The 27,594-nt window shown below is 41.5% G+C and overlaps 1 protein-coding gene across 5 annotated transcripts in view; it reads left to right on the top strand.

The window, feature by feature from the left end:
• The first annotated feature begins 355 nt into the window (after positions 1 to 355).
• The window catches only part of LOC121158016 (core-binding factor subunit beta), a 46,431-nt gene continuing 19,192 nt past the window's right edge, over positions 356 to 27,594 (top strand). For 3 of the 5 annotated variants that reach the window (XM_040982564.1, XM_040982562.1, XM_040982563.1), the window contains exons 1-4: positions 356 to 621; positions 885 to 971; positions 5,326 to 5,442; positions 26,265 to 26,381. In XM_040982564.1, the coding sequence (XP_040838498.1) occupies positions 544 to 621; positions 885 to 971; positions 5,326 to 5,442; positions 26,265 to 26,381 (399 nt within the window). In that variant the 5' untranslated portion in view covers positions 356 to 543. The remainder of the gene's footprint in view (positions 622 to 884; positions 972 to 5,325; positions 5,443 to 26,264; positions 26,382 to 27,594) is intronic. The other 2 variants (XM_040982565.1, XM_040982566.1) reach the window with 2 other exon arrangements.

The raw sequence follows: 27,594 nt of genomic DNA, 5'->3' as shown, positions 1-27,594 counted from the left end.
AGTTCCACCCTGAGTGGTCCGTGGCCACGCGTGTGGAAGAGTGCGGCGCTGCGGGAGGGAGCCTGGCTCGCCGCAGCCCAGCCACCCCGCAAGCGGGCGGGCGGCGCATGCGCGGCGGGGGCCGCGGAGTTGTGAATGGTGCGTCTTGTTTGCTGGAGTTTGAGGCGGGCGGGCGCGCGAGGAGGAGGGGTGGGGCCGACGGGGGCGGGGCGGGCGGCCGAGCGAGCGAGGTGGGCGGCGAGAGGAAGTGGCGGCGGCGGCGGCGGCCGGGGGCGGCGAGAGCTGGGTCTGCGCGGGCGGCAGGCAACGGCTGAGGCGGCGGCGGCGGCGGCGGCGGCGTGGGTCGGGAGGCGGCGGCGGCACTCAGACTCCCCGGAGCGGGAGCCCACGCGGGCGGGCGCCTGAAACAAAGAGAAGCGGGAGTCCGGGCGCCGCGGGTGGGCGGTCGGTCAGTCGGTCAGCGCCGAGCCGGCCAGCGGCTGTCCGCGCAAACCCTCCCCCCCACGAGCCCGGCCGGCCGGCACGGCCCCTCAGGGCGAGAAGATGCCGCGCGTCGTGCCCGACCAGAGAAGCAAGTTCGAGAACGAGGAGTTCTTCAGGAAGCTGAGCCGCGAATGTGAGGTGAGGAGGACGGGCGGCGGGCAGGCGCGCGCGCTGCGGAGGCCTCAGCGCGTCCCGAGTGGGCCCCGGGCCGAGAAAAGTTTGGGACGGCGCGGTCCCGGGGAGTCCCCCAGGCCGGCTGCGCCCGAGGACGGGCAATCTCGCCGGGCACCGTCTGCCCGCAGACCGTGCTTGGGCTTATCGGCGCCGCGCGGGGCGGGAGGGCGTGCGGGCGGCTCCGCGGATTTGGCTCCTGATTTCGGGCCGTCCTCTGCCTTTTGCAGATTAAGTACACGGGCTTCAGGGACCGGCCCCACGAGGAGCGCCAGGCGCGCTTCCAGAACGCCTGCCGCGACGGCCGCTCCGAGATCGTAAGTCGGCGGGGCCGGGGCGCGCGCGGCCGGCCGGGCGGGTCACTTGTTGCGCTTTTGGGGGGGAAGCTGCGCGCGGGCCCCGGGCGGGTTCCGGGGACGACGCCGCGGCCGCCGCGGCTCCCGGAACTGAGCGGGCGCCGTCTCACTTCCTACTCGGGATTCAAAATGCGAAACTAGACCCTGGCGGGCCGGGGCTCAGCGGGAGACGCTCGCCCCCCGTGGCCGGCCGCGGCGCGCCTCGTGGTTCCCGGAACCGGCCGCGAGTGGAGCTCCGGCCCGAGTCGGTGGAGGCTGCGGCGAGGGGCGCGTGGAGGAGGGCTGTGTGGGACGCGATCGGGGGAGGGGGCTCGCGATGTTGACGCCGAGACCCTTGCAGGCCCGCCGCAGCGTGGTTCTTGAGATGCTGGGCTTGGCGATCAGGCTCCTTGTTGACGCTGCCTCCCTTCCAGAATAGCCGAGTAGCAAATCTTGCCTCCTGCTATCTATTGTTCTAACAGATGGAAAGATGAGGGGTGTAGGGGCAGGGGGACCCCAAGATCCTGCCAGTTTGATCTCTCGCCTGTGTGAAGACTCGGGAGAAGCGGAAAGAAACCATTCCCATCCCGGGGCTGTGGGGTGCTGCATTTCCTGAGGAAGTGCGAGTTAGGCTGTGCGAAGAAGCCCTCAGGTGCCTTGCCTCCATCACACCTTGGGCTGGGGCGGAGCGGGGGAACCAACCACCACCCAAGGGTCCTACATCTTATCTGCTTGTGAAATGGTAGGAAGAAAGGATGTTTGTTTTTAACAAAGTTAAGGCACTCGCTAGTGAAGTTTTGTTCTGTGCTCCAGGACCTGGGCCTATTGCCCTGGCGGAGACTTGGCACCACAGGAGAGTTTGCTTTTGGATTAATAGGAAGACGCACTGGAAAAATTTTCTTCCACCCTCTGTAATGTTATTTTTAAAACATTTTTCTAGCTGTAATTCATATGTCAAACCTTTGCTCTTTAATCACCACAATCACATTTTTTTTTAAAGAATGCTCTTGCTATTTCAAAGGAAGTTTTTTAGAATTGTATTTGAGTGGAAGATAATTTGATTCCATTTATCAGTTCTCCTAGAATATTTGACTATTCCTCTCCGTGTTGCCTGAGGAGTTGTAATGTGTCTGTGATGTAAATGTATAAGTTAGATACTTTTCAGTTTTGTCATGGAGTGAGCACAAAAAAGCAATCAATTATTAGTAGAAGTAGTGACTGTAGTATCCTTTGCCTCGCTGGGTGGAGGATAACTCTAACCGAAAGATTTGCTGCAGGCAATTGATAGGATTGAGAAAGGTGAGAGAGTAGTAAGTTTTTAAAGCTGATGTGTTTGGAAGTCTGGTTAATAGCACAGCTAGTGGGATGCCTTCTGTCATATCACACTTGGTGGCCTGCAGTTATGAGCTGGCATGTACATCTGAATTGCTGTATGATGTGTTTTGCTATGATCTGTAGCAGTGTTAAAGGTCGTTTGTATTTGTCAGAAATTGCTTTTCAGGCTGAATTAGATGTTTTCCAAATACCTGAGCTCATAAAGTTTTGATATTTTTTTTGTGTCTTGTGCGTACTAAAGACTGAAGAAGGTAGATTTCTTTGTAGATTTGAATGTGCTTTGGGGGCATAGCAGCACTGTATTTGAGGAGGAATTTCACATTTTCCTCTGTTTTTTTTTTTTTCCTTTGAATTCGGCATTACCCCCATTTAAATGGCAAATCCCTAGCTTGTAGTAGGTGGAAATGGTTGTGTGTATCTACCCTCTGGGTATAGGTGCTTTGTCTTAAAGGTGTTTGATAATTTGAATCTAGACATTGTTTAATGCCTGAAGTTTATCTTGTGACCTATAAAAAGGCTATGGTTTCTACCTATTTGGTTGTGGAAAAGGCACCATTTTGCCTCTGTCAACAGCCATACACGGTAAGAAAATCTGTAGTTCTCGAAGCTGTTCCCAATTTTTCTATGGTTCCCGTTGCTCTTTTATCCTTTTTAAAAATTGTGAACGTCTCTTTAGTGTGCACATTCCAGTGGAATTAGTGATGTTTTCATTTGATATAGAAATATTTTAGAGCTGTCATGACCATTCTCAGGTAAAACTCAGACCTTACCCTAGGATGAATTTATAAAATCATTGTGAATGACCAATAGACTCTAGCTGGTTAAATAGGATACTTCTCCTATGAATTCTTGTCACAGTAAGAGTGGGAGATAGGTCTTCTACACTAAAGAAAAAATAACTAAGATAAGGTATAGTGACTCAGGTGTTGGAAGTAAAATCTAATATGTGGGTATGTTTTTAGTCCTGAATATTGAATGGTAAAGGGAACTCAATTGGCAAGGTGTGCCATTTTGTAATTTGTGAAAGATAGAACAGGAAATCTTAGATATAGTCATAATATCAATGGAGCTGTTTTGTTGTTGAACAGATTTTTCCCACCTCTTAGATGTGTAGGTGTTCCATTAAAGGAAAGAGTTCCATGGTTAAATACGTTTGGAAAATGCTTTTCTAGAATGATCTGTTGCTATCACTTCTGTCTTGGAGAGGGATCTCTATGAGATAATGGGCATAAAGTGATGAAGCAGGAAATATCTTCTGAGGTTGGCATTCAGACAGGAGGTGAGGTAATAAGATCTGCAGCATGTCTTAGCACAGAGCTGAATCTGGCTCGCAGGAGGTGGAACGATTTGCCACAAGGTGAATGCCAGGCTGAAGCAGCATGCCTTGGTCTTGGGTATTCATTCATGGGCTGGAGCTGTTACCTGCCACCACCAGGAAAAGGGTATCCCAGTTGATTAGGGAAATGCCATTAGAGAAACCTAGAGTTTAGCAGTTGGGTTGACAAAGGTACCTGTTGTACCAATAATAGAATTAGGAAGTTTCAGCTTTACCTCTAAAGAATAAGCTGTTAACCATTAGGGGAACTAGCGGAGAGCTGAATCAGCCGATGGCTTGAAACACTTTGCCCAAAGTATGACCCTCTGGCTTTCAGGTGAAGGCTGCTGAAAAATGAAATTACAGTAACTTAATGAAATCAAACAAATTCCAGTTTCAGAAGAGTTTAGATTGATAAAAAAACATGTTTTTTTTTTTTTCAAGATTGCTTTTAGCTTACTTTGTTCTGAATTTCCTTGGGGAAGATGAGTAATGTTATTTGTGTATTTATTTTTTGCTTAGGGGAATCTTGAGTTGAATTGCCCAGGGGCAACATAGAATGCCACTTTATCGACATGGTTTTAGAATGTTCTGTTTGTTGAGTGGTACTCTCTAAATCTTATAAATATCAGATAGTCTTCTTTGGGTTATAGTCAGATCCAGTTTTCCAAAAGCAACATTTTGGAAAATCTGTACATTTTTCTGTCATAAAAGATGTTTTTTAATTATTATTTTTGATTGGAAAGGCAGATTTATAGAGAGAAGGAGAGGCAGAAAGGAAGACCTCCCATCCGTTGATTTACTCCTTAAGATGCTGCAGCAGCCAGACAGAACTGCACTGATCCGAAGCCAGGAGCCTGGAATCTCTTCTGGGTCTCCCGCATGGGTGCAGGGTCCCAAGGCTTCGGGCTGTCCTTGACTGCTTTCCCAAGACACAGCAGAGAGCTGATGGGAAGTGAGGCTGCCGGGATTGGAACCAGTGCCCATATGGGATTCCTGCATGTACAAGGTTACTGTGCTGGGCCCCATAAAAGGTTTTATAGAGAAGTAGCCTCACAGCACTTGCTAATGCTAATGCATGGGTTATTATGGGAGACACATCTGAAGTACATTTTTTTTAAAGCATGGACTTTAAAGCCTAAGCCTAAAAATGCACTTTTATAAAACACTTCTTTTCTTTGCATTCCAGTTTTTTAATGTTCCATATGCCATATAGTGTTTTGCTTGAGCAAGAGAAATCAAGAGAAATTATAATGTCTCCTTTAGACACCATGATATATCTTAAAATCTTTAGATCTTCAATAGTTTTCACACTTAGAAATGTAATTTAGAATTTTTAAATGTGAAGAATTTTTAAATGGTGCCTTCTGGCTAGATACTAGCAATGTGGGATCCTAATGTCAGCAAAAAATGATCTGAAAGAAAGTATTGATTGTGTGTCTGAATTTATATTTAAGCAGCCAATGGCGAATGTCCTCAAAATGGAATCAGATGTTTGTAACTTAATACTTAAGAAAAATGATGAGTGCATGGTTTCTTTCTTTCTTTTTTTTTTTTTTTTTTAACTTTTAAGTATCGTCCCTGCTGCCTGGCTTAAGACATAAACTGATGTAAAAATAAATGACTGCCTGCATAATTTATGTAATGTCCTGCTACTGATCCTGTTTGTATTGATTTTTCTAAAAGGCTTTTGTGGCCACAGGAACGAATCTGTCTCTCCAGTTTTTTCCGGCCAGCTGGCAGGGGGAACAGCGACAGACACCTAGCCGGGAGTACGTCGACTTAGAAAGGGAAGCAGGCAAGGTAGGAAACATTTCTTTGCAATTGAAAATATTGTGAATTGTTCTGTTGGAGCTTATCCAAGGATTTTCATTTTATTAAAGAGATCACAGGTCTGAATACACATATATGATCAGATTTTTTTGATTCTCTGTTTTAAAAATGTGCTAAAGCATTGTTAAGCTTTTATATTACTTATTCATTTCAGGAATATAATGTGTGTCATAGCAAGTTTTAATCTTTAATATGTGCTTTCCTGCATTTAACTTTCAATATTTAATTCTTTAAAGAGCGTTGACACGGTTTTTTGTATGTTTACTAAAGTATTAAGTATTAGTAAAGTATACTGTAAAAATATAAAATTAAGAGAAAAGTGATAAATGGTTCTAAAGGTTTAAAAATTAATAGTATTTATACATAGCCATGGATAACTGTCTAGTTCTGTTAATAGAACAAATTTGATTTTGAGAAAATGTGAAAACTTTAATTGAAAATTATTTTGAGCAGAATTTTCTGGGAAAATGAGTAGATGTTTTATAAATTTTATTGACAGTTTAGGATCAATATGCAAAATATAGGTAGAAATGTTTAAGCTGAAAACATTATTAAAATGTAAGTTAAATGTTTCATTTTATTTTGGTGGAATTTTTATGAACAGTGTCTTGGGTCATCTAACCTGTGAGTAAAGGAGAATTGTTTTGGATCCAATTTTATGTTCCATATTTTTCCTGTTTTCTTGTGTGTTTCTATGCTTCTATTAAATTGCTAAATTATCTTTGTAAATGTTGTCACAAATAGAGTATAGCCTAACACTTTATTTGCGAAAACATATGTCTGACTATTGCTTTGAAAAAAAAAGCTTTGTATTAGTCTGTTAGTAGAAGAGTTTCTAATGTGCATGTATAAATAGAAAATTAAGATTTTCTTAAAAATTAGGTTTGTATTTTGTTGGTGATCAACTGATCTTCAGTTAGAAAGGGGGATTAGATCACAGGTTTCTAACACATACAAAGAAGTAATTTGTTTTGCATGTATTAGCTTGTTTAATTGGTAAATTACCAGCAAATGGTCTAAATATTATTTGTTTTTACTATTTCATATATAAAGCAGAGAACTTGTGAAGTCATTGTAGAATTGCTGTTTTTCATCTCTTTTGCATCTGTGTGTGACCAAATGAAGAAACTATTTTTCCTTGTTCAACTCTTTGTTTAGCGTGTTAGCTCAATACTGAACATATAAATCAGAAAAAAAGCATTGCTTTCTCTTCTGTTTTAAGACTTCATGATTGACATTTTAGTGTCACTAATGTCTTTCAGTATTAATAACTAACCAATGAGTGTTAATCCTATTAGAAGCTACTGTTCATTAGTTTTAAGACCACATTATTCTTGGACATAAGCCATTCAGATATTTTTGATTATACTTGTAGGACCAACAATAACAAAAATGTTAGATCACTTGCTCTTTTTTTTTTCCACATTTATTTATTTATTTATTTATTTTTACAAAGTCAGATATACAGAGAGGAGGAGAGACAGAGAGGAAGATCTTCCATCCGATGGTTCACTCCCCAAGTTAGCGCAATGGCCAGTACTGCATCAATCCAAAGCCAGGAACCAGGAACCTCCTCCAGGTCTCCCATGTGAGTGCAGGGTCCCAAAGCTTTGGGCCGTCCTCAACTGCTTTCCCAGGCCACAGGCAGGGAACTGGAGTGCCAGGATTAGAACCGGCGCCCACATGGAATCCCAGCGTGTTCAAGGCAAGGACTTTAGCTGCTAGGCCATAGCGCCAGGCCCAATCGCTTATTCTTATGTTTAAAAAACAGTGATTTCAAATCTCACAGAGTTTTAGAACTGATGCAAGCATCACAAAGTTTGTTTTATTGATACTTGTATTGAAAGTTTTTGCTTTTTTTCTATAAAGAGAGCAGTATTTTTAGTTTTACAGGCCTAAACCTTCTGTTGCAACTTTTCAAATCTGCCTTGCAGTGTGAGCCATGGACATTGTGTAAACAAACAGACATGGCTATTTTCCAAGAATAGGAACACTGTTAGAAAACAGCATCTTTCCCTTAGATGTAAATTTGTAAATGTTTATGTGTGTGTGGTGGTATTTCCCAATTTAATTTTGACAACAAGTCTGATACATCAAGAGTCTGGAGAGGGGAAAGGAATCTTAAGGAGAAAACTGGTATGTGGTCCCCATTCTGCTGGGGTGACTGGCATAAAATACTCCAGTGAGTTTAGAGAAAAGTTAAAGCTGCCACACTGTGTGTGCTTATCCAGGGGGCTCAGACCGTGGGGTCTCACTTCTCCTCTTCCTTTTTGATGTTCTCTTTCTTAAAGCCATTAGGTTTTGTTCTGTTCCCACAGGACTAGGACTAGAGGAAAGGAAAGTTGAAGGGGATTCTCAGCTGTTATTTACCCTTGCTGCTTCTACTGGATTCAGCATCAGTGTCATCTTCTGTATTTTCTCAGCCTGGTTGCCTGCTGATGCAGGTTCATTCTTTTCCCATTCATATACAGCTCTCAGACAACTTCCTTAGAGGCTAAGATTTTGGAGTTAGTTGTAATTGAGTGAAGTCCTTCATTTATTATGATGTAACTGAGCAACTCATTTAACCAGGGTGTTACAAAATTGTAATAGCTGTGATAAGAAGGAAAAGTGGAGTGAAAAAAAAAGGGATCATTGAGCAGGAATGTTTATCACTCTCAGTAAGCCAGACTGGGTAAAGAGCTGACTTCAAAGAGGTTAGGAAATTATGAGTATGAGGGGAAGGATGTTCCAGAACAAGCACAGCCACTGTAAAGGCCCTGTGTTGGAAGCATATCCTTTAGGGTTGTTTAGTCGTGAGCCAGGGCACTGTGGCTGGAGTAGACTGAGAAGGAAGAGGGTCGGTGATGGTGACAGGAGGATAAGAGGGAGCAGGCTGGTTTGTGTGACCAGAGTGAGCCATTGGAAAGACATGGACTTTTATGCTGAGTAAAATGGAAAGTGGCTTCAGGTTTTGGGGGCAGATGAATGCAGATAGGATCCCTGTAACTGGTGGATTGATAATAGGCCAGAGTGGACAACAGAGAAGCCAGGAGACCCAGATTGGCTATTGCAATAATCTTGGTAAGAAACTAGGATGTTAACTGTGGAGGGTAGTGAGAAGTAGTCATTGAGTCTGGATGTAGTTTGAGATAGAGACAGTAAGATTTACTTATGGGTTGGATGTGATGTATAAGAAACAGGATTTAAGAGTGACTTCCAACTTTGTGGCTAGAGCAATTAGGAGTATGGGATTGCCATAATCTGAAATGCAAGACTACAGAGTAAGGAGCAGGTTAGGTTGGCATAAGGCATGTTAGTTTTGGGGAGTTTTTTTTTTTTTTAACTGCAGCTCTTGCTTCATTCCCAAATGACCTTTTAGTTCCTTAGTTATGACAGTGTTTTGGTATGTGACCCTTCATCTGTTTATCTCAACTAAATAAATGGCATTTTTAATAACTCCATGTAATTGAAATGAGTTTATGTACAACAGTATCCACTCACTTTAATTGTATAAGTAGAATTTGAACACATAGACTCCCAAGTAAACATCACCATTATCAAGATAATGTTTCAGTCACCCCCAGAAGCTCCTTTGTACCCATTCATTGGAATCTGAGTGGTTGGCAGGTTGGCTCATGGTCTTGGAGGCTGTGGTTAAGCTGTTGGCTGAAGCTGGCAGTCCCCAAGGGTTTCACTTAAGCTACAGGAATCACTTCTGAGCTCACTCACTCCTGGGACTGACTGGTAGGCAGCTTCAGTTCCTAGGTGTGTTCCTTGTACGGGGAGAAGAATAATGAAGTCCCTGACTTTTATGGCCTGTTCGCCAAGTCACTTTAAAAATACAAATGCTATTCGTTAGAAACTAGTCACTGAGTCTAGCCCACACACAATGGGAGGGGCTTTGTGCATGGGTTTAAATTCCAGAAGACTGGGATCATTGGAGCCTTATTGGAGACTAGCTGTAATAATGTTCACTTAAACAGTGAATTTGGAAAAACTCAGAATGTGAACAGAGACAAAACAAAATGGTTTGATTTGAAATGTAATTTTTTATTATTATTATTAATTACATTGCATTATGTGACACAGTTTCATAGGCTCTGGGATTCTGCCAACCCCTCCCCATAACTTTCCCTCAAGGTTGGATTCCTCCGACTTGTTGCAGTATTACAGTTCAAATTCAGTCAAGATTCTTTCATTGCAAGCATATACCAAGCATAGAATCCAGCATTTTATTGTCCAGATTAATTCAACGGTTTCTTGGGGAGACCATCTCTGGCCTGAATGTAGAGCTGGCAGAATATCATCCCAATCAATTAAAAGCCCCAACATAACATCAACAATTCACAACATTATGGAATTAATCGACATGATATTGAGTAACCAATATGTTAAAAAAAATGCAAGTTCTGAACCATATCCTGTGACTACTTCATTGACATGAAATGTAATTTTATGATTGAAGAAAATGAGCTCATTGAGGGGCATCTCTACTTTTTTGCTTATGTGGTTGTAGAAGTATTTTTAAATGAAGAGTATTCAGTAGGGAAAGATGGATGATTGACTATATAAGTATTTTAAGATAAGATCAGATGGGGCCCGGCAGGTAAAGTTCTCCTTGCCTTGAACATGCCAGGATCCCATATGGTCACTGGTTGTAATCCCAGCGGCCCTGCTTCCCATGCAGCTCCCTGCGTGTGACCTGGGAAAGCAGTCGAGGGCAGCCCTTCACCCACGTGGGAGACCCAGAAGAAGCTCCTGGCTCCTGACTTCAGATTGGTTCCGTTCCAGCCATTGCGGCCACTTGGGGAGTAAACCATCAGATGAAAGATGTTCCTTCCTGTCTTTCCTCCTCTCTGTGTATCTGACTTTGTGATAAAAATAAATACATCTTTTTTAAGAAAATAAGATCAGAGCACAAAATTTTATAATTTTATTAAGGATTAATCTCTTATTTTACTTACTTGAGAAGAGGAAAGAAATGGAGAGATCATCTGTCTGCTAGTTCACTCCCCAAGTGGCTGCAGTGGCCAAGATTGTGCCAGATCCTGGAGCCAGGATCTAGGAACTTCTCCGGAATCTCACGTTTTGTGCCCAAGCTGTTAGGCTATCTTCCCCTGCTTCCGTGGGTGCTTTAATAGAGAGCTGGATCAGAAGGGGGGACAGCTGGGGCTCAAACCAGTCTCATATGGAATGCTGATGTTGTGGTGTCTTGACCCCACAGTGCTGGCTCCCAGTTTTTATCATTTGTCTTTCAGAAACTTGTTGCACCAAAATCTCTAATGCTATCTATATTTGTTCTTTAAAAATCTCTCATATTTCAAAAGAATATAGTGAAGTAGAAAGAGCTGTAGGTTAGAGTCAAAAGACACAATCATAAATGTTTTCTTCATCTGTAATTTGAAATGTGAATGTTTTTCCTATTTATTTCATGTAAGAACTAAAGGAGCTATTAGAATATGTGAGAACGCCTTGAAAATTGTAAACCCCTATCCAGAGTTCTGCTGGTTGGTGGGTCTGTGGTGTCAGATTGTAGCCAACTGAGTCAGTGAATGTTAGAGCTCCAGCACTCTGCTTCAGGTAGCTGTGCACTGTGGGAACACCACGTCTTTCTCAAGTGATCCATCTTGGTGTGTTAATAAATGTTGGCAGCCAAAGTGCTCTTAATTCTTTAAACTGTTTTCCTCTAATTTAGCTGTCAAAAGACAAGGAAAATGCAGCTGATCACTCTTAATTCCTATGATCTTTCCTCTTAGGACCTATTTCCAATTATTTTTAATTTTAAATGAATGCAAATGATTATGGTTGACCATAAATTATTAGTCTTGAGTGGTTAGATTAATGCTTTCTTCCATGCATTCTGTGTTTCATAAAACTTCAGTGGGGTTTTGAATTAATGAATGTGTACACTTTGTGAAAATAAAGATAATAAAAATTATAAAAAAACATTTTATAAACTGAAACATGAACATTAGTGCTATTGTTTGTTGACCACTTTTTCTGTGGTAACTGGATATACTGTCTACTTTTACAACATTGGTTTTAGAAAAAGAGGATAGCTTTTTTTTGTTAATTCCAGCTTATACCTTTTGGGTTTATCTCACAGTTATGTAGTACTAATAACAGATATTGAAAATAGTTATAATGTATATATTGTTAGAATAGGCATTCTTTTTTTTTTAAAGATTTATTTTTATTATATTTTCATTGGAAAGGCGGATATACAGAGAGGAGAGACAGAGAGGAAGATCTTCCGTCCGATGATTCACTCCCCAAGTGAGTGCAACGGGCCGATACTATGCCGATCCGAAGCCAGGAGCCTCTTCTGGGTCTCCCACGTGGGTGCAGGTTCCCAAAGCTTTGGGCGGTCCTCGACTGCTTTCCCAGGCCACAAGCAGGGAGCTGGAAGGGAAGCGGGGCTGCCGGGATTAGAACCGGTGCCCATATGGGATCCCGGGTGTGCAAGGCGAGAACCTTTAACCACTTGCGCCACCGCGCCGGGCCCAGAATAGGCATTCTTAAAAATTTTGGTAGTAGTGCTGTTTTTCATTTTCTGAGTGTTTTATCGTTAAAACAAAATTTGAAGGTTTTATGTATATATTTGAAACATAGTGACGAAGCGGGAGGAAAAGAAAGAGATCTTCATCCACTGGTTGACTCCCAAATGGCCACAACAGTCAGACCTGGGACAGGCTGAATGCAGGAGCCAGGGATTCTGTCAGGGTGCATGGGTGCAGGGACCCAGGTACTTGAGTCTTCTGCTTTTCAAGGTGTGGAAGCAGGATTGGAAGCAGAGCAGTTGGGGCTCCAGCTGGCACTGATGTGGGAATGAGGGTATGCCTGCCTCTCAAGCAGTGGTTGAATCCACACAGACCCCAACACAAAAATCTTTACTAATTTTCATGAGCATAAAATAATAAAACAAAGTTTAACAGCATTTCATTTAATGAATAAAGACAGAATCTTATTTTAAATGGCCTTCCCAAAGATCTGTGGCTCTGTTTTTATTGGAGTTTTGCTTTCTTGCCTGCAGAATCTTTGTCCCAAAATAAATATTGTGTCTGTTTATATACCATCCACAATTTGGCAGGATTTACAGGGCTCCTTGATGTTAGCTTTGAGAAATCCCTTTTCAAGCTCAACAAGTTCCTTCTCCTTTTTAGATAGCTCAGTCATTCCAAGTAAAAGATATCTTTGGTAAGGTTTTGGAATGTGGTTTTTCCCCCTAGAGAAATTCATGCAGCTCTAAAACTGCAACTAGATTTTTAGTATTTTCATCATCTAGATTTCAAGTAGTTTGCTTCAACTAAAATATGAAGTTAATTTTGCATCGTTTATTTCCTGAGAATTCACAGCATTGAAATAAGTAATTGGTTTTTTAAAATACCTTTGGAGGAGCAGATATTTACCCTCATGATTGAGATATTCATGCCTCGTATTAAAATTCATACGGGTTCCATGGCCAGCTCTGACCCTGACTCCAGTCTCCTGCTGACACACGCCTTGGAAGGCAGTGGGAACAGCTCGGGACTGGGCTTCTGCACTTAGGTGGGAGAAATGGCTTGTGTTCTTGGCTCCCACCTTTGACCCCACAGTTGTCGACAGGATTTGGAAATTGAACCAAGCAGAAGGGAATTGTCTGCCTTCCTCCCTGCCTCCCTTCTTCTCCCTACTTCACCCTTTTCTCAAACGAAATTTTAAAAGTGTGTGTTAAGTATACGGTAATATAATACTGGTAACTGTATCGTAAAATTTAGAACCAAAAGTGTGAGCTGTTTAAAGAAAAGATTTTACTAACAATTATTTAGAAAGGAAATTGACTTTCTGAAAATTTTATAAGTTTATTTTTTACTTATTTGAGGGATAGAGGCAGATAGAGGGAAGGGGAAAGCTGCTGTCCATCCCTCAAATGCCTACAACAGGCAGAGCTGGGCCAGGCTGATGCTTGGAGCCTGAAACCGCATCTAGTTCTCCCACAAGCTTAGCAGGGCCCCGAGTACTTGAGTCATCATTGCTTGCTGCCTCCTGCTGTGTATGTGGCTATAAGGAAGCTGGAAACGGAGGCGGAACTTGATCTGACATGAGATGCAGGTATCTCAGATGACAGGTAACCTCACTGTGCTACAGCACCTTCCGAGACAGTGTTTTAAAATCAGTGTGTCATGGAGCCAAGCAGGTGGGATAGGGTTTTAAGGTGCTGTTTATGACACCAGTGGTCTGTATACAAGTCCTCATTCAAGCCCTGGCTGCTCTGCTTCCATTCCAGCTTCCTGCTAATGTTCCTGGGAAAGCAACTGATAATGACTCCATGTGGGCCACCAGAACTAACTGTTGTGGCCACTGGGGAGTGAATCAATGATGGAAGACCTTCTCTTCCCCTCTACTCTTTTTTTTTTTTCTGTCACTGTACCTTTCAAATCAATATTTTAAAGATAAAATAATATGTCATAGCATCTTCCCAATAGTTAAATGAATTTGCACAGATGGTAAACATATCTGAAGTATGTGATGATTTTTTAGTCTCAGTATAACTTTTCATCATGATCTTTGCTAGATTATATATGCCTATTTAGAGCTAGGGCAAAGTTAATATGTTTCAGAGGAACATGCTTAACTCCTTTCCCCCCTTGGTTCTATTTCTGTCACAGTAGTAATAATTCAAACACTATAAGGATAAAGACTATTGAAATACTATCAACTGAAGTAATTGCTTTCTGAGTAGGACTACTATATGCTAGTGTTACTGATTTTCATATCTTGTAGTTTTTTCCAAAGATTTATTTGATATGTAGATTTGCAGAGAGAGATCTTCCATCTGCTAATAGACCTCTTCCCCACCGAAATGGCCACAGTAACCAGAGCTGAGCTGATCCAAAGCTAGGAGCCTAGAGCCTCCTCCAGCTCTCCCACTTGGATGCAGGGGCCTGAAGACCTGAACCATCCTGCACTGCCTTCCAGGGCCATAAGCAAGGAGCTTGATTGGAAGTGGAGTAGCCGGGACACAGCCAGTGCTTAGAGGTGGGGAGTTAGCCAGTTGAGCTATTGCATCAGGCCCACTCAACGTTAAATTTTAAAAATATTTTCAAAAACGATAGAGCCAGCTTTGCCAAATTATTAGCAGAAAACAAATAATTATACACAGTTTCCCGGCAATCTGGTTATAATCACAAGTATTATTCACTCTTGTTAGGAAAACAATTCATGAAAAGTTAAAGGTTAAAAATAAAAATGAAGGAAGGATAAAGGTTGCTTTTCAATCATCAAAATTAATAAAATGGCCATACTAAATTATTAGTGGATACTCAAAATTAACTTCATGCAAGGCTTGGGAAGGTTGTAAGTGGGGTTTGTGGCATCTTACACAATAGTTATTGGCAACATAGTAACATACTGAAAAACATAGGCTTGGAGCTAAGCAAAGACCAAGTTCCGGAAGTTGGCACTCCCTAGGAGGCAGATTACTGAGCCTCTGGCCTCAACTACAAAATTACAGATCACGAGGGGAATCTGATCTGTCTCTTGTGTCTCTCTGCTTTTCAAATACAATAATAAAAAGAAAAAGTTAGGGCCTGGAGCAGTAGCCTAGTGGCTAAAGTCCTCGCCTTGTATGCTCTGGGACTGCATATGGGTGCCAGTTCATGTCCTGGCGGCCCTGCTTCCCATCCAGCTGCTTGCGTGTGGCCTGGGAAAGCAGTCAAGTAGCCAAAGCCTTGGGACCCTGCACCCTCATGGGAGACCTGGAAGAAGCTCCTGGCTTTGGATTGGCTCAGCTTTGGCTGTTGTGGCTGATTGGGAGTGAATCATTGGACAGAATATCTTCCTCTCTGTCTCTTCTTCTGTATATTTCCTTCTGTGTATCTGACTTTGCAATAAAAATAAAGTAAATCTTTAAAAAAAATTAAAGGGAACTATTTTGAAGAGGAGTTAGTTGCTGCTTTAAACCAAGTGAGTTCAAAATAAAGGCATGGAAGTGGAGAGAATCAAAACTAGCATTTGCACTCTCAGCAGTGTAGAATGACAGTGTGATGGCTTGTGGTGTTTAGACTACTAATGTCCCGTTACCTTTTTTTCTGCTATGAGAAAGCCAGAAAGTATTTTACATCCATCCTTCATGAAGCAGAATTTTATGTAAGAAAATGAATCACATTGCAAAGTTTTGGTGTGACTGAAAATGTTTTCTATTTACCAAATCTATGCACATCTCTAGTATGTGTATAATTTGTGCGTCAGCATCTTCTTTTGTGGCCCACAGAAGGCAGGCCCCTTCCAGGTGGTGGACCAAGAATGTCTCCAGGTGGAGCATTCTTTTGAACTGTAAAAAATTCAGCTCACAACATGCGGTATTTACTTTGTGGGGACCTATGTAGTACCATACAATGAAACCAGTATCCTGTTTCAGTGTACTGCTGCCCAACAATACTGACCCCTCCCTCCTTGTCATAGGTGTAAGTCAGAGCAGTCCCCTCTACTGGCTGGGCCCAGCATTGGAGAGCCCAGTGAGGGCATTCTCCCCTGCTTAAAGGAGTTTTAGTGCTGATGCTCCTCAGGGTGCCTGTCTCCTGTGCCTAATAACAGATTGGCCTCTGCACCCAGGGCACTGCTGCCATATATTCATCTGCTGTGATGGGTCTCATTGTTTAAAAAAAAAAATCATTTATTTTTATTGGAAAGGCAGATAGAAATACAGAGAGAAGGAGATACAGAGAGGAAGATCTGTTCACTGGTTCACTTCCCAAGTGGCTACAATGGCTGGAGCTGAGCCGATCCGATCCAGAGCCAGGAGCCAGGAGCTTCCTCCAGGTCTCTCACGTGGGTGTAGGGGTCCAAGGCTTTGGCCTGTCTTCAGCTGCTTTCCCAGGCCACGGCAGGGAGCTGGATGGGGAAGTGGAGCAGCCTGGACATAAAGTATCCGTTGGGATCCCAGTAGATGCAAGGTGAGGGCTTTTAGGCTACCATACTGGGCCTTTTTTTTTTTTTTTTTAAGATGCATTATTCATTTGAAAAGCAAAGTGACACAAGAAGATACAGATCTTCCATCTGCTGGTTTCCTCTCCCACATGACCACAACAGTTTAGGCTGGACCAGGCCAAAGCCAAGAACCTGGAACTCCATCCAGGTCTCTCACGTGGGTGGCAGAAGCTCAAGTACTTGGGCCATCCACTGCTTTTCCAAGCATGTTAGCAGGCAGCTGGATGAGAAAAAGAGCAGCTGCGACTCAGGACTCGAACCAGTTCTCTGATATAGCCTGCTGGCTTACAAGTGACTGCTTAACCCATTGTGCCATAATTGTGGCTCCTGTTCTTTAATTTTCTTTCCCTGTTTTATTTTGTGGTCTCATTTTGTGGATGACAGTTGCCTTTTTTTTTTTTTTAAGTGTGAAATTTAAGTTGTTTGACTCGTATGTTTACATATATTTTTAGGGAAATTTAGCCTAGTGGGCATTTAACCTAGTAAGGTACTCGTGTCCCAGTGCCTGGGTTTATCTTCCTGACTCCAGCTTGCTGCCCGTGCACACTCTTGAGACATGTTGATGGCTCAAGTAACTGGGTTTCTGCCATTCAAGTTAGAGATCTGGATTGTTTTTGCTAATTCCTGGCTTCATTCCAGCCCAACACTACCCGCTGCGAGCATTTGGGGAGTGAACCAGTGATGGAAATTCTGCCTCTCAAACTTTTAAAATTAAAAAATTCCTTAACATCTTTATTCCACTGTCATGGTTTATCCAATGTTTTGCTTTGTCTAGAGTTTGAAGTTGGAAATTATTTTCAGTAAAAAGACATTACTGTCTTTCAGTGTTTCTGTTGAGAATCTGGAAAATTTTTTTTTAAGATTTGTTTTATTTTAATTGGAAAGCTAGTTAAAATAATTTTTTTTTTATCCAAAGGCAGGAGCCAGGAGCTTCCTCCAGGTCTCCCACTGGGGTGCAGGGTCCGAAGGCTTTGGGCTGTCCTCAGCTGCTTTCCCAGGCCCCAAACAGAGAGATGGATGGAAAGTGGAGCAGCTGGGACATGACCTGGTGCCCATATGGAATCCCAACACTTGCAGGGGAAGCATTAGCTATTTGAGTGATTGCACGGGCCCTATTCAGTTTCTTGTTTACGCCAAGTTTCTGTACTTCTGTAAAGTCATTTTTGTTACCATATTTTGGTCCTGATATTACTAAAATGTGTTTTAGTTTTTACTTGGGTCCACATTGATTTTTGGTCCTGGATCTTCTGTGGCCCTTTTAAGTGTGGCAACTTATGTCCTTTATAAACTTTTTTGTACTACTTTTATTTTATACACACACACACAGAATTTACTTTTCTATTTCTGGAACATGTAATAATTGGATATTGAACCTCAGGAATAATGTGATTAGTTATCTTATTATTTATCTCTGTCTTTTTGTTTAACCTTCCTGAAGATTTCCTGTTTTATCCTCAAAGCCTTTTATTGAGTTTAGTTTCTATTATATATAGTTTCCTAGAGCTCTTTTATTCTTGAAATGTTTCAGTTTTTACTGGTTGTTGTTGGCCATTTGGATCATGAACTAGTGCATGGAGGAACTTTTCTTTCTCCTCTTTGTTCTGTAAAATCTGCCTTTCAAATAAAAATAAATAAATGTTTAAAAAATTTTAAGTGCTTTCTTCTTTTTTGATAGATTCCTTTTTTGGATATAGGAAATAGTCTTTTTACCAGAATATAACTGGTAGGTTTTTAACCCCGTAACAAAGCATCAGAAAAAAACAGGGCCACTACAAGGGAGTAGTAAGTCAGCATTTATCGTAGCTCAGCTATTTAGGAAAAGAAAAATAAAACCAAACTAAGTAATTATGTAGAGAGCATATCAGCAATATTAATACATTCTTATGCATTTGCAGAAAAGACCTTGTTTATTTTTTTACAAAAAATTTATCACATTCATTTAATGTGGAATTAAATGTACCCACGTGTACATGGTCTGCTAATTTCCATGTATGTGCCCTAGTTTTTCCGTTTTGTGATTTTTTTAAACTGTAAGAAGCAGAGGGGTACAGTGCATAAAGCTGTTATAGAAGAAGCTATTTTTATACTTGCATGCAATGTAGTTATGATTCAGAGGCAGACAAGATTGAATGACTGTAGTGATTATCTGGCAGTGCAGCAGCTGACTGTGCATTTACACACAGGGAAGAGCATGTGGCTAACAGCGCATGAGTCAGAACCCAGTGCCTTCCAAAAGAATCGGTTAAATAGACTTCAGAAATGATCACAGCCAAGTGGCAGGGTCCGTATTTTTTCAGTGGAATTTCTTGTTTTTGTAGGTGCCCATAGCATCCCAGTATTACTACTTGTTGGCTGATTCATTGGTCTGTGAGTAGGAATGATTGTTCATTGTCAGGGAAAAAAATGGCTCTTTTCCTTGGAAAAATTGCTATGTAAAACAGTGGTGGTCAAGTGGGTTTAAATAATCAATGTTTTTGTGACACTGTTTCAAGAATTTTTATTAACACTAGCTTGTCAAGTTTTTACTGTTTCTGTCAGGGTATTATTTAGCTTTGATTTTTTTAATGTTAGGAACCTGAAGCTTGTAAGCCAAGTAAATAAAAGTAAGTAAGCTAAATGACTAAATTGACTTGGACACAATGCATAGAGCTAAAATTTATCTGATACCAAAGCACTTTTCTATTTTTACTTGTCCCATGCTGTATTGGTTAAGCATACCAGTGGTTTTTTTTGTTTTGTTTTGTTTAATTATGTATGACTGGACCTGTTTATGAATCATTATGAAGGTACCATGGGTATTAACTTTGAGATCACAAGTACATTTTCAAAATTTTCGATAAATGTTGTTTAGTGGATGAATCCATGATACATCTGCTGTGGCCACAACGGCTGGAGTTGCGATGATCTGAAGCCAGGAGACAGGAGCCTCCTCCGGGTCTCCCACATGGGCTCTGGGTCCCCAGGCTTTGGGCTGTCCTCGACTGCCTTCCCAGGCCACAAACAGGGAGCTGGATAGGAAGCGGGGTCTCCAGGATTAAAATTGGTGCCCATATGGGATCCCAGTGCGTTCAAGGCAACGACTTTAGCTGCTGGACTACAGTGCCACACTGGGCCTTGTACCTTCAATTTCTGTCTCTCAGCTTGATACCCAGAAAATAGGAACTCTGGTTTTCGCTAAAGTATATTATTAGGGTGCTAGTGCCTTTGCAGAATAGGCTAAGCCTCTGCCTGTCTACCAACATCCCTTATGGGTCCCAGTTCATGTCCTGGCTGCTCCACTGCTGATCCAGCTTCCTACTTGTGGCCTGGGAAAGCACTGGAGGATGACTTAGGTTTTTGTGCCCCTATACTTATGTGGGAGACCCTGAGAAGGCTCCTGGCTTTGGACCAGCCCAGCTCTGTCTCTCCTCTGTAAATCTACCTTTCAAATAGAAATAAGGGTTTGTTTTTTTGTTTGTTTGTTTTGGCAATGTATAGTATAATAGAGGAAAAAACAGATGAAGTTATTACTGCTTATTCCAAACTTAGATGTTCTTAGAAGGGTAACCTCCAGACCCTCAAAAAAAAAAAAACTGTTTGCACAAGGTAATAGATAAGAAGTTTCCTAGGTTCTCATATCCTTCCTCTGGCACTTAAATTTTAGAACACAGAGCTACTGGTTTTTAGCTACTTAAGAAGTTCAGACTACTCTTCCAGCTGTGTAGTATTCATAATCTCAAGTTCTGCTGGAAAGACTTGATTAACACTGAGGGAAGGGGAAGCATGGTGTTAACTACCTTAGTTCAGTCCATTTGCTTTTCATGCCCCTTTGAGAATCTAATGAAAGCAGTGGGCTTCCTTAGGAAAATGCATATGACCTCAAATGTACAACATAATTACATGTCATTTTGGCAATTTCTGGTCTTGAAACTTTATGTATAAGACCCTGAATCCCTGCAGGACCTCTGAATTCCAGTCTGAACACCCTTGCTGTAAGTAATTAAGCTATGCTAAAGGATCGGTGGTGATCTCAGTATCCCATAGGATACTAAGATATGTCATGCTGACAGCAAGAAGCGGATTTTCTTGGGGGACCTCTAACCTGTGCTTTAGCTGCTAGTCTCTTCATGTTTGTGTCTTACCTCACTTGCTGTTTATAGGCTACTCTGTCAGCACCACCTTAAAGTTGAACTTCCTTCCTCCAGGTTCTTCTTGGATCTCTCTCTTCTACCTACTTCTTGGGGATAAAATCTTTGTATTCCTCCAAATTTAGTGCAGTGTTGCTAATGGCTGCCAGATTGGTAGCATCAGCCTGTGTATGTTCTCAGAATGCTGGATTCCCATATGCATGTACCTACTTTAAATCTCCATTTGGGTAGCCCATAGTTGCCACTTATGTAACAAATAAAAACTGTGCAAAACAGTTTTTTTTGACAGCTTTATTGAGAAAAGAATTTACATGCCATCAAATTACCCTGAAAGGGCACAATTAAGTGCTTTTCAATATACTCAGAATTGTGGCAATTCTCATTACTTTGTAATTAAAAGTATTTTTGTCCCTCCAAAAAAAAAAAATTCCATATCTATTAGCAGATACTATTTCCCTTCCCCTCAATCTGAGATTCTGTAGAATTGCTTACTCTTGCCATTTCACTTAGTAGCTGACCTTTTCTGACTTATTTTTCTTGTTTAATTTTTCACTTTATTTTAGCCAAAAGGCTAGGAAGTAGTCTTTTAAAATTCCTTATAATAAGTTTATTCTTGATGATGTTTGCATAGTTAAGGATGAATGCCCATGTGGACCACTCTTTAGGGTGGGGAGGCCAAGGAAAAGGGGGAAAGTGGATGAGACAACTGTTTTCAGTCTCATTTTTCTTCCTATACCTAGGGAAAATGGGGAGAGGAGAGGGCCACTCCCAGCAGTCCAACTGCATCACTGCTTGAGTAATGGTCCCCGATGTAGAGCTTGTTCTGAGGGTACTGCTAACATAGTTCATAGTTGTAAGATGCTGTTGATTTTATTGCTCCAAGGGTTAGGGAATACTTCCAAGGTCCACTGGCTGACACAGTCTACCTTAGAGTCTCCACTTACCCAGATAACTTGCTGTCAAAGCTTGGCTGGGAGAACTGTCCGATTTGTTCTGCCCTACATTGTACTAGACGTCCTCTGCAGGTCTTGGGAACTAGTTCTCATATCCCCCCATGTGCATCTGGGCATACTGTCCATTGCACAGCTTCAACAACTAAGGAGACCTTGTGTCTGACATATGCCCTCCATGGTCAGACCATAGGTCCTAAAATTTTCCCTATAGATGGAGTTCCCACATCTGTTCCCCCAAGGCGACTATGATGGCACACTGGTATAATTAACACAAATTTGGCACTAACCATGCCCAGGATGCCTGCCAGCTATTAGCTTTTTTTCTTCCTAGCAGTGTAACACTTGTCTAGGTACAATCAACCTGGGCAGTTGCTTACAGTTGGGGTTCTGATTTTTTTAGTTTTATGTTTTCAGGGTTCATCTGTGTTATAGGATGCATCAATATTTCATTTACTTTTATGATCAAATAAATTTGTTGAATAGACAGTACTTCAATTGATTATATAAACATGTTTTGCCAATGCCCTTTTGAAAAGAAAAAAGTGTGAGCCTGTAGTCACTTTTAATCTTCTGGGATATCTCAAACTCATTGTGATATTGGCTTTTGGAAAGGTAAGTTTTTGTTGTTTTTATGTCTGGTTACATCTGTGCATTCATTTTAAAGGCTTTGTAACCTTTAAAATAAAATATTTCATTGTTTTAGGCCAGTGAGTTTATTCATAGGTCATACTCTAATAAATTTTCTTTTCAAAGTTTGAAATAAGGCATCATTTTCAATGAAAAATGTGTTTGTATTTAAATGACATTATTGAATTACAGTACAAAATGCCAAACTGTTAAGCAACAGAATTTTATTTTCTTCATACTTTGAGGTTTGGTATTCATGAATGCATGAAAGCATCAAGCGTTTGCTTTGAAGATCTATGCATAAAGCTGTATTTATTTGAATATGGACATCTAAATAAATCACTGGGATCATCTAAATATTTCTAATGATGATTTCAGACATTAGTCTTGATTAAGTCCTGGAGCCATTTTTTGAAGCTGTTTAGGAATTTCCCAGAACAGATCAGTGGCTTTCTTTGTCAAGAGGGAACATTTATAAAGAAGTAATAAATGGGCTTTTAAAAAAATTTAGTACTTTCAGAGGGAAAATATTTTCTCTGTAGACATTAATATGAACGAGCTAAGAGATTATAGAATCTTTAGTTCTAAATGATAGAAGGCACTAATGAAGAACATGAAAATTGGTGTGTAGCTGACCTTTCTCTGCTCTTGGATGAAGAGTGTGAGCCTCATTATTAATGTAAATTTAGACTAATGAGGTGCACTAGTAGGTGAAATGCTCCAGTCCTCAAATGTGCTGGCCCTCTCTCAGTGGGAAGAGATAGGTGGAAATCTTTGCCAGTGATGCAGTGCACGAAGGAGTGTTGATGGGAAGTGTAGAGTACTGGTTAGGTTCTGTGAGGTGCTGAGCATGAAGCTGTCGTGGTCGCTTGTTTGAGTAGATGCACAGTGGTGGAGTTTTCAATTTACGATGTGGAAAGAAATGAGCACTTATCAGAACAGAAGGAAATGTGTGGTTAAACGGTTTCAGCTCTCATTGCAGACTATTTCCTTGGTCCAAATGAGAGGAGAAATGGAGCCTTAGTGTTTTAGGTCCGTTCCCCTCCCCCCCCCACCACCGAGTATAAGAAGAAATTTTCTCAGTATGGTTTTTTTGAAGCTCTTAACGAACATAATTGTGTTTAGTAGTGAAACGGGTGGTATAAATATGTGCTAGGAAGGCATTATTCCTATGGGTTTTATAAAACATTCTTGGGAGTCATTTTTCTAGCAAGTTTATAATTCTCAACAATCATTTATTCCACATCTCTGACAAAAGGATTGAAGACACTTTGTTGAAGAAACTCAAATTGAGTAAGCCACAAAATGAGGCTTTCTGCTTTTCCCTTAAAATGAGAAACTGACTTACTGATTTTACATAATTATATAGATAATAAGAACCTTTTTTCCACTCACAAAGTACTGGAATTATCCAAAGAACGTGTATTTGTTGTACATAAGTGGAAACCTTCATTTATAGAGATGGATTTGACAGTGGTATTTTGAACACTCATTCATGTCCTGGGTTTTCTGCTTTTTAAAAGTCTTATTCAGAGCACTTGATTAAATCTAATATGCTGATTTTTTTCCTCAGAAACTTTACATGAAGTAGAGAAAATGTAAAATTGTGCTTTTAAAAGTAACTGAGGGGCCTGGAGTGTGTGTAGTGGTTAAAGTCCTTGCCTTGCACACGCCGGGATCCCAGATGGGCGCCGGTTCTAGTCCCGGTGGGCCCGCTTCCCATCCAGCTCCTTGCTTGTGGCCTGGGAAAGCAGTAGAGGATGGCCCAAAGCCTTGGGACCCTGCATCCGTGTGGGAGACCCGGAAGAGCTCCTGGCTCCTGGCTTTGGATTGGCTCAGCTCCGGCCATTGTGGCCGCTTGGGGAGTGAACCATCGAACGGAGGATCTTCCTCTCTGTCTCTTCTCCTTTGTGTATATCTGACTATTCAATAAAAATAAATAAATCTTAAAAAAAAAAAGACCCCCCCCACATTGCAATTTTGGAGAACTTGGGTTCAAGTCCCGTTAGGCTTCCCATTCCAGTGCTTGTGCTAGTGCATGCACTTCTGGGGAGTCAGCAAGTGGGGGAGTCCCTGCCACCTAAGTGGAAGGCTTGGTTTGAGTTCTCATTTCAATCTGTCCTAGCCAGGCATCTGTGGGAGTAGACAAATAGATGAGAGCTCTGTGGGGTGTATGTGTGTGTGTGTGTGCGCACACACGCATGCATGTGTCTACTTCTCAAAAAAAAGGTAAGAAAATTCTGGGGGTATTTTTTGTTGTTGTTATGAGGAAAGTTAATATTATTGTAGAACTAATTGCAAAGAATAAGTATGTCAGTTCTGTTCAAGCGCTAAAGGTTTACCAGATGAACAATATTTTCAGTTTTAGCAGTTTTGACAGTAAATTTATTGATATTTTCTAAAGCTTCAGTGCATAAAATATGTTGAACATAATGTATCAGTGACTTGAGATATTATAGTATGTTAGAATACTAATTTTTACTTATTTATTTATTTATTTAGGAAAGTGGAAAGAGTTCTCCCATCTACTGGTTAACTCCCAAAACTTTACCTGCCTAATTAGAGCCGGGCCAGGGCAGGGACTAGGAACTCAGTCTGGATCTCCCACGTGGATGGCAGGGAGCCGGTACTGAGCTGTTACCTACTGCCTTCAATGGTGCACATTAGCAGGAAGCTGGGAAGGGAGCTAAGGCTTGAGCCCAGGTACTCCGCTCTGAAATGCAGGTGTCCTGAGGAGCATTTTAACTACCAGCCCCCTTCAGGATACTCATTTTAGATTGTTCTGTAATGTATAAGCTGTACAGTTGTTGGATGTGATAAAGTTTGGGTTATTTTCTTTAAAAATATTGTGTAAGAGAAAATTCCATTTATTAGGAATTCATTTTTTATTTTTTGAGAAAGAATTTCATAAAGTTTTTATATCTTCTGAATTTTTTTGAGGACTTATTTTTATTAGAAAGGCAGATTTTCACAGAGAGGAGGAGAGACAAAGATTTCATTTCCCAAAGGCTGCCGCAACTGGCCTCCTAATCATGTGTAAGAGACTCTAAAATTAAATTCTTGAATTAAAATCTGTTTAAACTATAGCAGGAGTACTGATTTAAGTCCTAGTTATTCTGGTTCATGTAGATCCTTGCTAATAGTGTCTATGAAGCCATGAATGATGTCTCTGGTACCTGAATCCTTGCCATCGCGGGCTTCTGGCTTCTGCCTGGACCAGGCCTGGGTGTTGCGGTCATTTAGAAAGTGATCCAGTGGTTGGAGGATCTCTTTGTTCTTTCTGTCGCTTCATCTCTTTGCTGTGCCTTTCAAATATAAATCTTCCATAAGATATATATAGATATATGTTTGATAAAGCTGCTCCCTGCAACACCAGCATCTTTATTTCTGATCCATTTTACTGCACTTGTGCCCGAGAAAAGCAGCAGAAGATGGCTCAAGTTCTTGTGGCAGACGTGGATGAAGCTCCTGGACCCTGGCTTCTGCCTGGCCAGTCCCAACCATTGCAGCCATTGGAGAGTGAACCAGTAGATGCAAGAGTGATCTCTCACTCTTTCTCTCTCTCTGTTTTTCTCTAACTCTACCTTTGAATAAATAAATCTTAAAATATTTATACAGGAATGGGTGTCATGTTGCAGCAGGTTAAACTGTATTTTGGAATCCCAGTTTCATTTCAGATCAGTGCTTGGTTCCAGTGCCTCCCACTTCCCTTCCAGCTTCTTGTTGATGTGTTTTGGGAGGCAGCAGATGGTAACCAGTGATTGGGTTGCCACCAGTGTGGGAGATGCAAATGGAATTCCAGGTTTCTTTGTCCTGGCCCAGCCCTGTCGTGGTCATTTAAGGAGTGAACTAGTAGTAGATGGAATCTCTCTCTGTTTCTTCCTCTTTGTCACTCTGCCTTTCAAGTAAATAAATAGTTTTAAAACAACCTGGCAAAAATAATGACTAGAAATATAATACTAGTGAGCTACATTAACTTCATTTTTTAGAATATGTCAGATGCTGTAGTTTGTACATGTATTTTTCTGTGTTCTTGTTTTTAAGAAAACTCTTAGGATTTTATTTTCTTGTGTGTGGTGGTTTTTCAGTGGTCTTCATCCTTTTTTTTTTTTCTTTCTTTTTTTTTTTTTCTTAGGTCTATCTGAAGGCTCCTATGATTCTGAATGGAGTCTGTGTTATCTGGAAAGGCTGGATTGATCTTCAGAGACTGGATGGTATGGGCTGCCTGGAGTTTGATGAAGAGCGAGCCCAGGTAGGATAACATCAGGCTGTTTCAACCATGGTCCCTTTGCCTTCTGAACTGTCTTCTCTGGGGACCTATTTAACCTGTTTTAAGAGTTAATTATAGGGTCCGGTGCAGTGGCCTAGCGATTCAAGTCCTTACCTTGATTGCGCCCAGATCCCATATGGGTGCCGGTTCTAATTCTGGCATCTCCACCTCCCACCCAGCTCCCTGCTTGTGGCCTGGGAAAGTAGTAGAGGACAGCCCATACTTGGGACCCTGCACCCGTGTGGGAGACCTGGAAGAAGTTCCTGGCTCCTGGCTTCAGACCGGTGCAGCACTGGCTGTTACAGTCATTTGGGGAATGAATCATCAGATGAAAGATCTTCCTCTCTGTCTCTTCTCCTCTCTGTATATCTGACTTTGTAATAAAAATAAATCTTTAAAAAAAATCTGTTAATGAAAGAAAAGTCCATTAATGTTGCTAGATTGTGTTAGTAGCTCACTGACTTCCTTAAGGAATATCAGATGCTGCCGCGTTATATATCCTCGTCATCCTCTGCAGTACTTAGTCACAGTTGAATTTTATATTGATTTGTCAATTTTTATGTTCATTGTCTACCTGTCCTGAGGGAATAAAATCACCATATCTTTTGACATATTGTATTCGTGGCACCTAGCTTAATAAGGGCTGAATACATGTTGGTGGAATATAATGAGATTGTAGGCATTGTGGCACAGTGAATTTACCTGCCTTTTAAGTTGTCTGCATCCCAAGTTGAAGTCCTGGCATCTCCACCTCCAATCCAGCTTCCTAATGCTTCCTGGGTGGCAGCTTGATTTTCTGCCTTTCACGTGGAAGACCCAGATAGAGGTCCCAGCTCCCAGCAACAGCCCTAACTGTTGAAGGAATTTGGGGAGTGAAAGGAAGGAAGGGAGAATTGTGTGTGTGTGTGTGTGTGTGTCTGTCTCTCTCTCTCTTCTCTCTTTCTCTGCCTTTCAAGTAAATGGGATTAATGTTTAAAAGAGAGGGAGAATGCATGCATGGGTCAGAAGGAGCATCATGCCGTCAGCAAATATGTCCAGTCCATCCCTAACTAACTGATAAGAAGCACATAGGAATTGAGAACAGTATTTTTTTTTTGTCGGGACCTTTGACTTGAATCGTAAATTCTGAGAATACAGTAAGTAAATTTATGTTTTATTATTTCCATTTTATATATGCATTTGCTAAGATTTGAAG

The sequence above is a fragment of the Ochotona curzoniae genome, unplaced genomic scaffold (assembly GCF_017591425.1).
Source record: "Ochotona curzoniae isolate NIBS_2020 unplaced genomic scaffold, NIBS_Ocur_1.0 contig_3622, whole genome shotgun sequence".
Taxonomy (NCBI): Eukaryota; Metazoa; Chordata; class Mammalia; order Lagomorpha; family Ochotonidae; genus Ochotona; species Ochotona curzoniae.
The sequence above is the reverse complement of the archived record's forward strand: the minus strand, read 5'-3'. Positions and strand labels throughout refer to the sequence as shown.